Source organism: Rhea pennata, chromosome 3 (assembly GCF_028389875.1).
Source record: "Rhea pennata isolate bPtePen1 chromosome 3, bPtePen1.pri, whole genome shotgun sequence".
In the NCBI taxonomy this organism is placed as follows: Eukaryota; Metazoa; Chordata; class Aves; order Rheiformes; family Rheidae; genus Rhea; species Rhea pennata.
In genome coordinates, this window is record NC_084665.1 from 74,823,852 (window position 1) to 74,838,788 (window position 14,937).

The 14,937-nt window shown below is 39.0% G+C and overlaps 1 protein-coding gene across 1 annotated transcript in view; it reads left to right on the top strand.

The window, feature by feature from the left end:
- The window catches only part of ROS1 (ROS proto-oncogene 1, receptor tyrosine kinase), a 75,476-nt gene extending 62,134 nt beyond the window's left edge, over positions 1-13,342 (top strand). The window contains exons 43-44 of the mRNA XM_062573068.1: positions 1,481-1,644; positions 13,203-13,342. Of these exons, the coding sequence (XP_062429052.1) occupies positions 1,481-1,644; positions 13,203-13,342 (304 nt within the window). The remainder of the gene's footprint in view (positions 1-1,480; positions 1,645-13,202) is intronic.
- The last annotated feature ends 1,595 nt before the right edge of the window (positions 13,343-14,937 follow it).

Consider the following 14,937-nt stretch of genomic DNA (forward strand, 5'->3'; position numbering starts at 1 on the left):
GAGATGGCTAGAAAGCAAATTGTTTGGCTGCTGGCATTCATGCCGACTTTAGAGTTCAATGTGGCAAACACTTTGCTGGCAGCAGGAGGAAAACTCTTGAGTTATTTCACTTTGAGTCCCGTTTAGTACTTTTTCATCCGTATTTCCTGTGACATCAATAACTAGTACAGCTGAAAGTAAATAAGGAGCTGAGGAGATTAAGAGAGGTAGAGAATCACTAGCACTTTTTAGATTCCTAAAGCACATTTTCAAGATTTCACTGAACTGTTTTGAAAAAACAACCATTCTGTCCAGTTCTGCAGCGATATGACACAGGTCAATGAAAGGTGGTTCCGAAGCAAACTTTCTAATCATGGTTTTCTTTCGGTTCCAAAGTTTTGATGAAAAAATGTCATTGAAAAAAACAGAAGTCAAAACATACCTCTCAGCTGTCATCAAGAGTTTTGTAAAATATACATCTGTAGGAAAGGACAGCAGCCTCCTTCCTTTTAAGATGGATAATTGAGGATCCGAGCAAGCCAATTCATTTCACATAACTCACTAACGCCTGGTATCACATAGCAGTAAGTCTTAGAGGCTGCTTGTCAGGGGAGGATTTGAACTTACGGCTTAGAGGTGAATACTCCGCATTCCATTAACAGCTTCCTGAATCGTCCTTTCACTCACTGCTCAAATGCTACACGCCCCGTTTTGAAATCCTAACACATCTCTCCCCTCCAAACACTTAGCACATCCAGGTGCTGGTTACATTTTGGTTTTCACCCTGGCTTTTGTAGGATTTGGTTTTGTGTAGCTGGGACTCGCCACAATTCATGCCCTCAAGTAAGCAATATAAATCAGCCTTATCCTTTAGACAAGCAGGGAGGGTAGATTTTTTCGCTGAATGGTACCAAAAATTTTGTGCAAGATGAGCAAGGATTCCCCTAAATCCTGAGGAAACTCATACCATGTTTGCCTTAGATGGGAAAACCTACTTGTATTTGTTTTGGACTAGAGGCAGAAATCTATATTAACCCCCTTAGTGCTGGATTCTGCCCCAAACTTTCTCTAAGGTTGAGGTGACATGAGTTTAGGTTCACTTCTGTTTTTAGAGATCCCATCTTTTCTGTAAGAGAAATATCACCTTATCTGCTTTCACTGAAAATACTGGTGACTTCTTTGGTGAGAGCAGGTGTTACTGGCAAATGTCTTTTTTTTTTCCACCAAAAGATGTTATAGCTACTCTCAATCGCAAAAATATGCAGCTTTGTAAAAATTAAAAAATTTGTAGTAAGTATTCCTGAAAACTGACCTTAATTTTGCTTTTCCTTCCTTCACCAGCTGGTGAAAATCATTACACCACATATGAAGTTTTCAGCAGTTGGAAATCTAGACTGTACTTGCCTCTCAAAGGATTTAATGATTTATGCCTGGAGATGAATGATTCGAATATCTTTAATATTTATGTTTTACCTTTTTTATTTTATCTTTTTTTTTCTAGATGTGATTTAATGACAAAATGCTGGGCCCAAGAACCTCACAACAGACCTACTTTCTTTAATATTCAGGACAAACTGCAAGACATAAGACACTCTCCACTGTGCTTCGTCCACTGCCTTGAAGACAGCAAGGCAGCAACTGGAGTCATCAACGAAGCCTTTGAGGGTGAGTCTGGGCCAGCATCTGCTGTTCCCACTGCTTCTGCCCCATGAACTGCAACAAGTGGGATTCAGCACTTCTTTCTATTGCATTTGTCACTACCTCGAATTTTATACCTATAAAATGGGAACAGATGAGACTTACTGCTCTCATAATGGACTTGTAAAGATGCATTAGGCACCAATAGGTATCATGCATTAGGTAAAAAGTGGATAAAATCACAAAGCAGAAAAAACTGTGAAATCGAGACCGAGTCTGCCTCACACAGATGTCCAGCTTGCACCTAAATTTTAGATGCCTCATGACCTCATTCTGCTAAAGGGAGTGCTTATGTTCCTCACAGAGTCAGGAGAGCTTTTGATGGCTTCTGGGTGGGAATTCACTCCACTTTAAAAGGCATCTCCCTCTTCTCCATTAGCAAAACAGAGAAGTTGGGCACGTACTTTAGGAGGACTGGTTCAGTCAGCAAATGCCTGAAAGTAAAACATAAATTAGATTCTTAAGTAAGCTTTATTCTAGCCTGAGCTGTGATAGCCCCAGTCAGGAAATAAAGTGAATAAATAAAACGTGATTATTTTAGGGACAATATACTTAATGGCACAACAAAGCCCCATTTTATAAGATCATTATTAAGGTTGCAAAGACAGGAATTCAAAAACTACGTAATACCAAATTTGAAGTTGTTTGTACAACTATGATTCAGATTCTCTAAATGTGGAAAAGAACATTCTGACAGGATCAGAACAAGACGCTTGTTCCATCCTGTAGTAATTCCTCAATGGTTAAATATAGGAAAAGATGAAACCTTAGTGAATAATGTGATCTGAAAATCTGCAAAAAAAGAAGGTTTTTGTCAATTGAAATATTTCATTTTTGTTTCAAACTTTTTTACTGTAACTTTTTTTATATTATGATTTTCTAGTGAAAAATATTCCTGTTAAAAGAATCACAGAATCACACAGAACCACGGAATCTCAGAAAAATTGTTTCCTGTTCTAAAAAATAGATGTTTCTAAATTTTCTGAAGGTTTTTTTTCAGAAAATGTTATTGGACTGGGAAATCGTCCGCTTTGATAAACTGTTTTGATACATCAGTACTTTATGGTTTACTAAAAAATATCCTAATTGATTCTAGGTATGGTATAGTCTTTAATTACATAGTTAAGTAGTTCTTTTTTCTATAGGCTTCTACCTATATTCCATTCACAGACATTGTCCAATGCAGTTAATGATGATTCTATTTGATATTTTTCTCATCTTTATCACTCAGTGTAGCGTTACAAGTGTCAATCTGCCCTACCCCATCATAATTTCTCTCTACATCAACCCCAGCCTGTGCATGATATCGGTTGAGGTCATGAGGAAAAGGTACTACGCCATTATAAGGCTGACTGTGTCATAGGTATGATGGGACCAAAGCACACTAGCACTGCCAGCCTAGAATTTCCTACTTTCTAACAGCTGATTTCACAGCCCTTTATCCTACAGTGAAGAGTTTTGTGCATGTAATGTAATTTCTTGGTTTCTTTAAGGGCATCTTCATTCTGAGTAGTGGAGTTTGGGAAAGAGATACTTAAACTGGCAGAAATCTGAGCCTAGCATTGGCTCCGGAAAGTAGTACAGCCAATTAATTAGGCACTTTGCCCAAGCTCATAGGCCTTCTGTTTGGATAGACTACCTCACCTAAATACCACTGTTCTAAAGCCAATAATTCTGGTGTATGATATTCCTCTGATTAGCTCTGTAGTCAGGAGGAGAAACAGGTGTCTACAGACATGTCTCTCATATTTTAGGCTTTTGTCATAATATGAAAGGAATCACCTTTTGCTGTTCTCTCCACTGATAGCTTGGATCTGGATGACTTGACACATTAGACTTGGACACAACATCTTGGACTTGTTTGATTTTTAGATGGCTACTATAACGCAATGTCCATTGCGGACAGGGCTATGCTGTTTGGCTGCTTGCATCCAATTCTGAGCTAATGTGATTTCCTAGCTTAGATATCCTTGCTCTGTGTTTCCTAGCTCCACTGAAAATAGAGACATGAAAACTAAAGGAGTTAAGAAATTCCTGTGGTATCAGTATCTGTTAAAATCATAGAATCACAAAATGGTTGAGGTTGGAAGGGACATTTAGACATCTAGTCCAACCCCCTTGCTCAAGCAAGGTCACCGAGAAGAGTTTGCCAAAAACCTTGTCCAGACAACTTTTGAATCTTTGGTAGGGCTGAAACTTTTAACCTCTGCAGCCTGTCTCTCTGCTGCTGGGAGCTGAGGAAATTGTGGGATATAGGTTGTCACCATTTTGGTGGACCAGGCCTGGTACAACTGTAACATAATGCAAGTCTCATCTACCTCACACTAATGTGCAAACTGTACTCTTTCCCCATGTTAACTTGTTCAATTTAGGCAAGTCAGTATTTTCATTGGGATGACAAATGCATATTCTTAACACAAAAGTCATTCTTTTACCAAAATTTCAGATTCTGCCACACACAGCAGAAATCACAAAGAAAAAAGCAGTATTTAATTTGTTTGCCAAGGACAAAATAATGTTCTTAGAAATGACCAACTTACTGAAGATGAAAATACACATGGAGACTGACATCTGCTGTGAAAATTTAAATTGTTAAAACTTGAAAAATAATTTACAACAGAAAACATGATTGTGTAATGGACTTTCAGAATAGCCTTAATAGTAGTTAGTGGTACTGCATAATGTAGCTTATAATCAGAGATCAGTCAGTAGTGGCCATTTTTGAAATCAGACTCCTTTAAACCTGTTTATAATACCCAGTTTGGTAAAATCCATTCCATTTGGAAAGCAGGCAACTCAGTATAGCCTGAGCTTTGGCAATAACTCTCAGAGCCAGAGGCTGTTTTGCCTGGCATGCTCTAGCCTTGCCTTTTTCCCTCGCAATGGCCCCGGTCCCTCTTCCGACATTCTTCCACACTTCTCTTTCCATAGGCTCTGTCCAGCTGTTGTTGCTTCAGTCCCACTGCTGGATTTGCATTGAGATGGGAAATCAAGGCACCTTTTATTCGTACTTCTGTTTCATCTTTTCATGCCTCAGTTCTCCCAACTCCTCCTTGTTTCTTCTCGGGCTCTTTTGGTGATTATCGCACAGGGGATGCCCCTCAGACAACACTGTAGCTTGAATTTTCGTCCTATCATCCTTCCATACAGGTGTATTTTAAAAGACCAAACATTTGATAAACTCTTTACATGTCCTTATAATACACATACTTATTTCTCCATGTATTCATAATTCCCTTGTAGGTTATCTCCTTTCCTCAGCCGCAGCCTTTATGAGCCTACTGTGTGTGACTGAAGGTCTACAGTCCTGGCAATATTTAAGTGTTGCTGGATCATCTGATTAGGGATACATGCATGTCGCTGTTCTGTAGCCCTCAGGCCAGAGACTAATTCAGCTGTTTATCTGCCGGCAGTGTAGATCTCTTGCAATGGATTTCAGTGAAATACTGGCTCCAGAAGCGCGGCTGATTTAAGCAAGAGCAGTCAGTTCAGGTTCCACTCAGACTTTCAGACTAAAACGTGTGTTCCTTAATGACCCAGTTTGGAACATGGAATATGTCTTGGTCTGCAATGTGTAAAATGCCTTATAATAGATGAGCATTTTTTGATAAGAATAACCTTAAATTTGCATTCATTTTAAGCTAGAACTAAATGAAGTACCTCCTGTGTTAGTAGTAGAAAAGTAGAAAAGATTACAGTCAAAATAAATAATCCAAAAGATAGTTCCATGATAGGTTGTCCGAGACGACATTTTCCAAAACAGTTAGGCGGTCATTGGCCTTTGTGTGTAATGAATCTCCTGTCATAAATCTCCTGCCAAGAAATGCTTGCTCTCACCAAGAGACTTGATTCCAAAAGAAAGAGCCAAATGTCAAGCAAAGTGAAATGATAGGCCTCAAAATAACTATGATACTTAGCCCTACATTGGATCATACATCTTCCAAATTCTGTTGAATCTTTACATACCTGTATTTAGCCACACTGTTATCAGGTCAGAGCATGCTATTATCACTATGTCATAGGTGGGAGAGCTGAAAAACACTAGATTGTCTCATCAACATTAATGCCAGTGCAGTATGACACTCAGGCTGCAAGCGTGGGTGCACTAATACGGATACTACGCTAGTGACCTGGGCAGCATGCTAACAGGACAGTATGGAGATGGCAAAGGGACACCAGCTCTGGCATTGCAGGAGTTACCCTTCTAAAGGAGGCATCAGATAGCAGCAAATATACTTGAGCAATACCTACAGCTCCTGGCACTGCTCCCTGGAAGGGAGGGAAGGAATCGCTGCAAGAGACAGATTTTGTGGTCCTGATGGTTGGGGTGGCTGGCTGCAGGTTGCAGTACCTCTTCCAGGACCAGAAGATCAGGCAGCAGCCCACTGGGATGTGCTGACCAGTCCTCTGGCCGTAGCAGCAGTGGTTCCGGAACAGTATCATTTTTATAAACATCACGGGCTGGAGAACACTGGTCTGTTTCTCTCGGGTATCAGACTGCAGAATAAGCACTGCAATGAGTATTTTATAAAGCTCCAGCTGTTTTAAATATTTTCTGCATTTCTATTGGGACTATGGATATTTCCTCATCTACCTCACACTAATTTCAACCAGAAGCGGTATCAGTGAGAGTCCGGCATCTGAATCCACCTATACTCTGTTCCTCTTTAATTTTATCGCTTGGGCACAATATCAATCTGAACAGTTGTTGCAGGTGCTCTGCATCGTGGCAGTTCTGAGCTCTACCAGTCTTGAGTTTTTCCTTCTTGCTCTTATGTGCTTTCCCAGGACATTGAATGCAGGCAGGCAAGACTCGTTAACAACAGTTTTTAAGTGAGGGAAGCAATTTCCAGCTGGAGGACTGAGACACCGGTAGGTTACCTAGGTGGTTTTGAATTAGATGGGAATTATAAAATAGAGGCTGAATCAGCTCCCAGAGCACCAAAATCCTCTGTTTACTGCTGAAACATAAGACTGTTGTTTCAACAAGTGCAAGTAAAGTGTCATGAGTTACCATGCTAACAGGACAATCCTGAGTTGCTGTGAAAGTAATCTATTTGCAGACATTAACTTTTTACTCTTGTAACAAAAAAAAGTACTTTTATACTCTTGCAAGATAGCACTGTATTTTTTCAGTTCCCAAATATATCCTCTTTATGGATGGAAACGCTTATTTCTTCTGGCAAACCTCTTTGCCTACGCCAGGCAACTGGGCATTAAGCAGCCTGGTCCTTTTGTGACCCAGGAGGACTGTTCTTACCAGTGGTGCTGCTAAATGCTCCCCATAATCCATTTTGGATCTGTAAGGAAAACGTGTAATTGCTCGGAAATTTTGTCAGATCATTACCCTGTTACTGCTAGAAGTGGCTCCTCTGAAGAGAGTAGACGTAAAACAGTTGGAAGAAGCCTGAGGAAGTTCAGGGCAGCCTGTTGTGCCAATCTCCACAGTTATCTTGTAGCTCTCCTGTGGACTGGAAACAACTTTCATCTTCAAATCTGTTGCTCAAAATTGTTTCTTCCATACTGATTTCTAACAAATCACATTATAAAAAAGCTGTTAATATGCTGGGTGCTGTTTCTTCAGTAAAACTATCTGAATCAGTTTTTCTTTAGTTCATTCTTTGGATAGAGGAAAAGTATTTGGGAGAGAAATGCTTTTGACTTGAATGGGCATGAATAGCAACTGAAACAAAAAAGCCTCAAAAGCTGGTTGCTGTTGCCCACAATATTTTATTTTACCAACCATAGTTCTTTTTAAACTGAGTAAAAGAAAACACTTTTGGAATGAAAAAGATCTGTTTTAATCCATAAATTGGAGATGCTTCTTGAAAAGTGAAGAAAGATAAACCAGACTTCAGCAATTTCTTCTTTTTCTGCTTTTTTTTCCAAAGCCAGTCAAAGTATTTACTTGCTTTATAACAAGTAAAGTGCTCACTAAAATGGTCACTAGATCCTTTAAAATCTTGGTGCAAAAATTTGTGTTTGGGGGATTTGGTATTAAAATCTGAGATTAGTGATTTCACCTTTAACTACATCTCTACCCACTGTGCTGGCTGAATAGTACTTGTTTTCTGTTCCCCGTGTATAAGAAGTTTATTTTCCTAAAACTAGTTACTTTTTAAAAACTATTCTGCACACCTCTCTGGATTTGAAGTAATCACTTGGACAAACAGAAACTTCTCTAAAACAGATGTGCAGATAAGAGACAGTTCTTAAACCTTGTATCTAGTCTCCTTTGTATTTTTCTGAAAGTCAATAATCCTCTTCCCCACTTACCTTGGCAAGTGGCTGACCCAAAGCCAGTAGAGGTCAGCAAAAAGGCTTCTTCCAAAACAGTGAGTGGTTACAGCACTGCAGGCAAAAGGGGACTTGGTGGGGGGGATCATTTCTTATTTGTCCCCTAGACAAATATTGTTTAATACCACAGAGTACGCATGAGCAATATGATATTGCTAGAAAGGTAATGTAACACTTTGCTTTATGCTGAGGGAAAAACTCAGTCAGATGATGTGATACTGTAATGATAATAACTGACATTTGTGTACTATGGGTATATAGATATAGCCAACTAAACCATAAGCACAGAGTTTACCCTGGCTATCTAGATTCTTTGATAGTCACCAGAGAGTTGTAGGCTTGTTCAGAGGATGTTACTCTGACTGTGTACTAGTAAACTATTGTTAAAGAGAAGTGTGTAAAATAAGCATCTCCACAACGTGACTCAATCCCTCCTTTCACCCCATTGTCTGTAGACCACTGACTGTAAAGGGAGCCAAAGCAAGGAGCTTAAACTGAACATAAAAGATCTGAATGATTAAAACTAGGCAAAATGAATCCTACTCTGTGACCTGGAGAAATGGGAATGCTTTCCTGTTTATACAGCCACATTAATTGGAACTGGCCTTTCTTTGGTGCTCTTAGGTAATGCAAGTAATAAGTGATAATAAACAACCTTAACAGGCTTATACTGGCGTTCTTCAAGACAGCATCTTGCACATAGGTTTCTATCCACAAATTTATCATTGGGAAATCTACTAAAATAAAAGATAGGTAGTCAATGCTTTAAGTAGTTTAGTGCTGTGGAAATGCAGGATGAGCAAAATCCTCACTTTTAGCATCATTAGCACCTGACAGAATAGCAAAGCTTAGTGAGTCACCCTCAACCCATGAGCCAGCAATGTGCCCTTGTGGCCAAGAAAGTCAATGGTCTCCTGGGGTGCATTAGGAAGACTGCTGCCAGCAGGTCGAAAGAGGTGATCCTGCCCCTCTACTCAGCCCTGGTGAGGCCTCATCTTGAGTCCTGTGTCCAGGCCTGGGCTCCCCAGGACAAGAGAGACATGGAGCTACTGAAGAGAGTCCAGCGTAGGGCTACAAAGATGATCAGAGGGCTGGAGCATCTCCGCTATGAGAAAAGGCTGCGAGAGCTGGGCCTCTTCAACCTGGGGAAGAGAAGACTGAGGGGGGATCTTATCAATGTGTACAAGTACCTGAAGGGAGGGTGTCAAGGGGACGGGGACAAAACTCTTTTCAGTTGTCCCGTGTGACAGGACAAGAGGCAATGGGCAGAAATTGAAGCACAGGAAGCTCCGCCTGACCGTGAGGGGGAATTTCTTCCCTGTGAGAGTGACAGAGCACTGGACCAGGTTGCCCAGAGAGGTTGTGGAGTCTCCTTCTCTGGAGATCTTCAAGGCCCACCTGGATGCAACCCTGTCTACCATGCTCTAGGTGACCCTGCTGAGCAGGAAGGTTGGACTAGTCGATCTCTGGAGGTCCCTTCCAACCTTACTGATTCTATGATTCTATGAAACCATGTGGGATGATATGCTTGATTAGACAGAAAACATATATCTCAACTGATATATCATAATAACTGATAATACATAATAAAGCATTAAAACAGTTATATATTTGTTCTATTTATATTCTTACTGGAAGCATGCAGAAGCCTAAACACAATACCTACAGTTGCAGGTGGTCAACAGGTTTCAGTAAAATACTCCATCCATAGAACTGTCTCCTTGCCCTGACTGACATAACTGAGATGAAGAAGTCAGGGTTTGATAATCAAAGTTTTCACCCTTAATATTTATTAAACAAATAAGTCTCCAAGTGTTTGTTTTGAATGTGCCCACTGTAGAGTAGATCTTTCTGCCATTTCCATAAATCAACCATTCTCCTGTACTCTAGCACATAAAGTGCATGGACAGGACAAAGGGCAGAATCTAACATGTATGAGAAAAACAAGGATATTAATGGGAAAAAAGTAAATGTGACTGCCCTTCTCAAATAAGTGATCCTTCCCATATCAAGCTGCTAAGAATTATATGTGAATGTATTACCTAGAATTAGTAACACCTCAGACTGGATAGTTAGCTAGTGTAAATCACTGGAGTCCCACTGGTTTCTAAGAAACTCTGTTAATATACACTAGCTGAGGATCTGGGCTCGAAATAATTTTAGTAGAAGATTAGTATCTCTAGATCAATTTGTTCAGTCTCTGCCAGCCAATTTTTCTACTGACCTTTTTTTCTGTTATCACCTTCTGAAATTAAACTCCCTAAAAACCATCTGCTTATCAAGACATCGTAAAAATGTGCACCCTTCCACAAAGAATGTCAACACATTTAGTAGATACACACAGCCTACTAAGCAGGTAATGAAACACACTCTGTGAATGATTGTTTCTTACCCCTGAGGCAGGATCCATAACCCACCCAAGAGGCCTGGTCAACACTGCATGCTGGCTTAGTACAGGAAGCAGCTGAATGAGATGCTGAGATTTGGAAATGGGAAACACAGATTTTACCAGATTGGGACCAGTATCCTTGGAGGAAACTAAGCAAACAAACTCTGTCCCTCATTAGCATGAGCCAGGAGGTCATAGTTTCTTGTACTACTTGATTTGGTGTTCTTTAGAATAAGGTTGTTGCCTGCTCCTGAAGAGGTGCATTGTAATTAATTTACCTGCAGCTTGGCTAGGATATTGTGCTTAACACCTCTGCTAGGCAAAGGGCCCAAAAAGTTCAAGATCATATGCAATTAACACCTGAGACAGGTGTCTATGCAACTACAGCTTTGAACACACTGTTTTGGTTACTGGAAGGAGTCTACCTGCGAGAGCACAGATTTTAGTGTGCTTAACGTGTACATAGATCTGGACTTAGCCTGCTGCATGTCCTGAGGTAGGTTGTTTAAAACCAACATACGTAACTCTACACTATGCAACAGTCTACAGTGTAGACAGCCCCACAAGATTTAAGTGTTTGGAGTTGACTTCCCAGCACGACTTTAGATTCCATGAAGGTGTTCCTTGGAGGCCTCCTCTCGGGGCATTTTGTTGGCTCAGCCAGACTGCTTGTGAAATCTGAGGGGATCACATCACATGGTTTATCTGGTATTTACTCGCATATAACCCAGCATGACTATATATCAATCAACTAATTTTAGCAATGTTAAAACTGAAAATAAAAGAATAATATCTCATGAATATGCTGATCTGCTTCGCCACTCCAGCTTCCCTCTACCTTCCTTTAAATTCTTATGGGTTTTTGGAAGGGGCTTTCTAAGGGTATTCACGCTTCTCTCCATTGCTGGCCATGGCTTATGGCTTTCCAGTGTTGGTGCTGCTTCTGCTTCTCATATTTAGGGGAAATTCCACAGCATATTGTGTTTTTTTCTCTCAACTGCTCATTTTCAGTCTCTTCTATATCCATCCATCAAATAACTAAGTGAGTAAAAATTGCAATGCCGACTTGTATGAGAGGCAAGCATTGTACTCCATAGTTTGACATATTTGTATAGACTTTTTGGCTTATACAGCAGTATACATGGTGCTAAGCTTTCACGAGTGCCGAATGCTCTGCTAACAGGAAAAGACATGGCAGTGAAGGAAAGGGCATACACAGTCAAAATCTCATTGTGAAAGAATGTAATATCACTTATCTCTATCATATCATAGAAGAAAGGATACCAACTTTATATTCTTCCTGTGTTTGAATGGATTAATGCATATTCTGCAAAAATAGTATTTCTTGCTTATTTTGTCTGCAAAGCTCAAAAAGTAAAAAGCAAGGCAAGGTGTTCAGTTTATATCTCCTTTTCTGTGTAATGAGAAATGCAGTGTCATATAGGCTAAAAGAGGATTATAATATTTTATATATTCTGTAGTTCTTCAGACCTGTCGGGGAAAGAATTAGTAATGTATCTATATGTCTGGTAAAAATATCTCAGTGACCTCATACTCACATTTGTGTAAACATCACCTCATCAGTTCCAGATACTTATACAGGAAACAAATCTGAATGCTCCTCTGGTGTTCTATACTTAGGCAGGTCAGCCGGCTTATGTCTAGTCTGTAAATACCCGGTTTTACTTGGGTCCTTATTTTAAGGTTTCTCTCTTAAGAGTTTGCTGCAAACATGCCCTCAGCATTTGCTAGCATGCCTTTTCCAAAGCGACTTGCCCCTGAGGGTTTCCATTAAAAGCTTTATTAAACAAAAACCAAATACAAAGAAAAGCCGTACTGGCTGATGAGGCTTTGGTGTGGATTGAATTACTAAATATTGCCATAATAGTCCTGAACTGACAAAGTGAGTATCAAATGATTTTTCTTAGCTGTCAGTCACTGTGGTATGTGAACACAGTCTATTCTATATCCCAATCCTCATCTCGCTAATAGGTTTCTTAAATTAAAATTCACTTTCATATTTTTTCCTGATAATCTCCTAACTGACTCTAGCATGTGGAACAGACTTCTGACTTCATAGCTTGCAGGGGAGAGGTGGTGATTACAGTGACATAATAAACTGTATGTTGTCTGGTGCAACAGTGCAATGCTTGGTATCCTTACGAGTAGATGACCCTGCATGTCACATGCTTCGTTTTCCAGTTGTGAAATAAAATAAGGAGGGACGGTAATAAAAAAAGGTATGTGTTACTAAGAATAAATACACAAAATAGCAACAGTAATAACTTGAGATTTTAGTTAATTATTTTTGCATTAAAACAAAAAAAGATGTATTCCTTGCAATAGACTCTGGGCAACTCTGACTATACGAACAACATCAAATTAAGAAAAAAAAATGTTAGAATTGTGAAAATGTGCTGGATTTTCAAGCTTAAGCTTTTAGAAGGACAGAATATTATAACTCTTCTAGAAAAAGAGGTTATTAGAATTTAGTAGGAAGAAAACTGCCTATATTACAAGACACTTTAGCATAATGGATTATGTAAAGGTACAGATTAAAATCACATTGGTCATACGTAGGCCATCTTTACTACTAGAAGAAGCAAATCATATACTCATAATGGCTTTGCTACCTATGATGGCATGAGTGGTGATGATGAACCATCCCTCAGTGATTTGGTTAAAGATATAATCCATGTAGGCAATAGCAGAAAATAAATTTGAATCATCAGTCACTCCTTATACAGTCACCAGACAAACTTTCTCCACCAGCTGTCTGACTTTCTTTGCTTGCTAATACTGTGTGTATATGACTGTGCTGTTTTTGTTTTAAATGCAGATAATGAGGTTCCATGTGCAGATTCAGACAGTATTCTTTCTGCCACCTTAATGGAAACGAGGAATCAAGAAGGCCTAAATTATTTGGTGCTAGTCAAAGACAGCAACCAAGGAATCGCTGAGTCTACTGAACTTAGTTAAGTCTGGTTACCTCTGCTTGAGGACAGGAGAGAAAGCTCTACGACAGAAGACGTAAATCAAGATAAACACTATGCACTTTGCCACACTTATAAAGACTTCTTAAAAAACCCACCTTTTTCAAATATTTAAACTGTAGAAAGTATCATAAGGTGTTGAATGATGTGTAGGAGCATAAGTAGACAATTATGTATCTTCAGATATTCTAAACCTTATGATCTGAGTGTTTCACAGCAGATAAAGGAATAAAACTTGTAATCAGATGACAAATGATTTTACTGTTACATTGATTAACTTTACTCAACCACATGTACCTCAGCTTTTTTGGTACATCTTGGTATACATACTGTCTTGCTTAGAAAGGAGGCCTGGTGTGCAGTCCCATCGACAGGACCCATGGCTCATGAAAACAAGAACAACTGAAATCCATTTATTCTTGCACAGAAAAAAAGGTTTTTCGTACTGGAAAAATTAGCTTAAATTGTAGTTGTGGTTTTATGAGCTCCAAATCAGAAAGCAGCTGAAGAAAGGTGGCTGTGTTTTTCACTGTTGGAGATGGTTTATTTTATTATTTAATTAAAAAAAATCTTTGCAATCATGTTCTATGTTAAGTTGCATAGCAATTGATCTGTGAATCAGATGAGCCTCTTTTTCTTATATTTCTTGTCATTTTCCTTTTTAATCTTGGTCATCCTCTCATTTCTTATTAGACTGAGCCTTTGGATAAAGGGAAATACTTTTCCTTGATGTGTTTGGAGATCAAATCAAAATATATAATAAAACAACAGAAAAAATGAATACTGAATAAAATATAATAAGCTTTTGGTAAAATTTCATCATGAATAGTAAATTGCTAATTACGCATGGCTGTTTATTGACATTTGTCAGTAATCTAGAATTGCACTTGCTTTTGTACAAATATTTGATAGTGGGGGGCACTGATGAGTAGTAGAAGCACAGTCTGATGTATGTATAAATTTTTAAGCTGCACCACCAAACTGAAATCAGGTTTCAAAAGCTTCTTAAGTAGAGATCCAACACAGAGGAACAAGAAATTTGATTTTTGACCTTTTGGAGATTTTACTCAAACAAAATAAAAATTAGAGAGTTTTTGATTTAAGGTCTTAAAATCCCAACAAAGTCCATTTAAATGATCTATAATTATATTAATCAATTGTTGTTTTCATTCACAAAACAGGTATACAAACAGGATTTGGTAGTAACAATAGCTGTAGCACTTCTACCACTTTTTCCCCAAATTGTGTTCACCACACCGTGAGTGACCAATCAATAAATAAATAATGGTATAATATTTCCATCCTCATCAAGTGCTGATTGATTGATTGTACAGCCATTCCATCTTAATAACTTAAATAGAAGTAACATCTGCTAACCAGTAACCTGTATTAACCAGAAACCAGGAAGATCCCAGTTCTGTAGTCACCACACCAGATGATTTCACAGTCATGTGTAATTCCACTTAACTCAAGAATACTGCTCAGTCTGCAAGTCACAAAGATTTTGAAAATCAGTGTGACTTCACATGCTCTCTTCTTCTTAAGCAGGAAAAGCCTTGAATCCTGCCAAGAAGTTTGTCT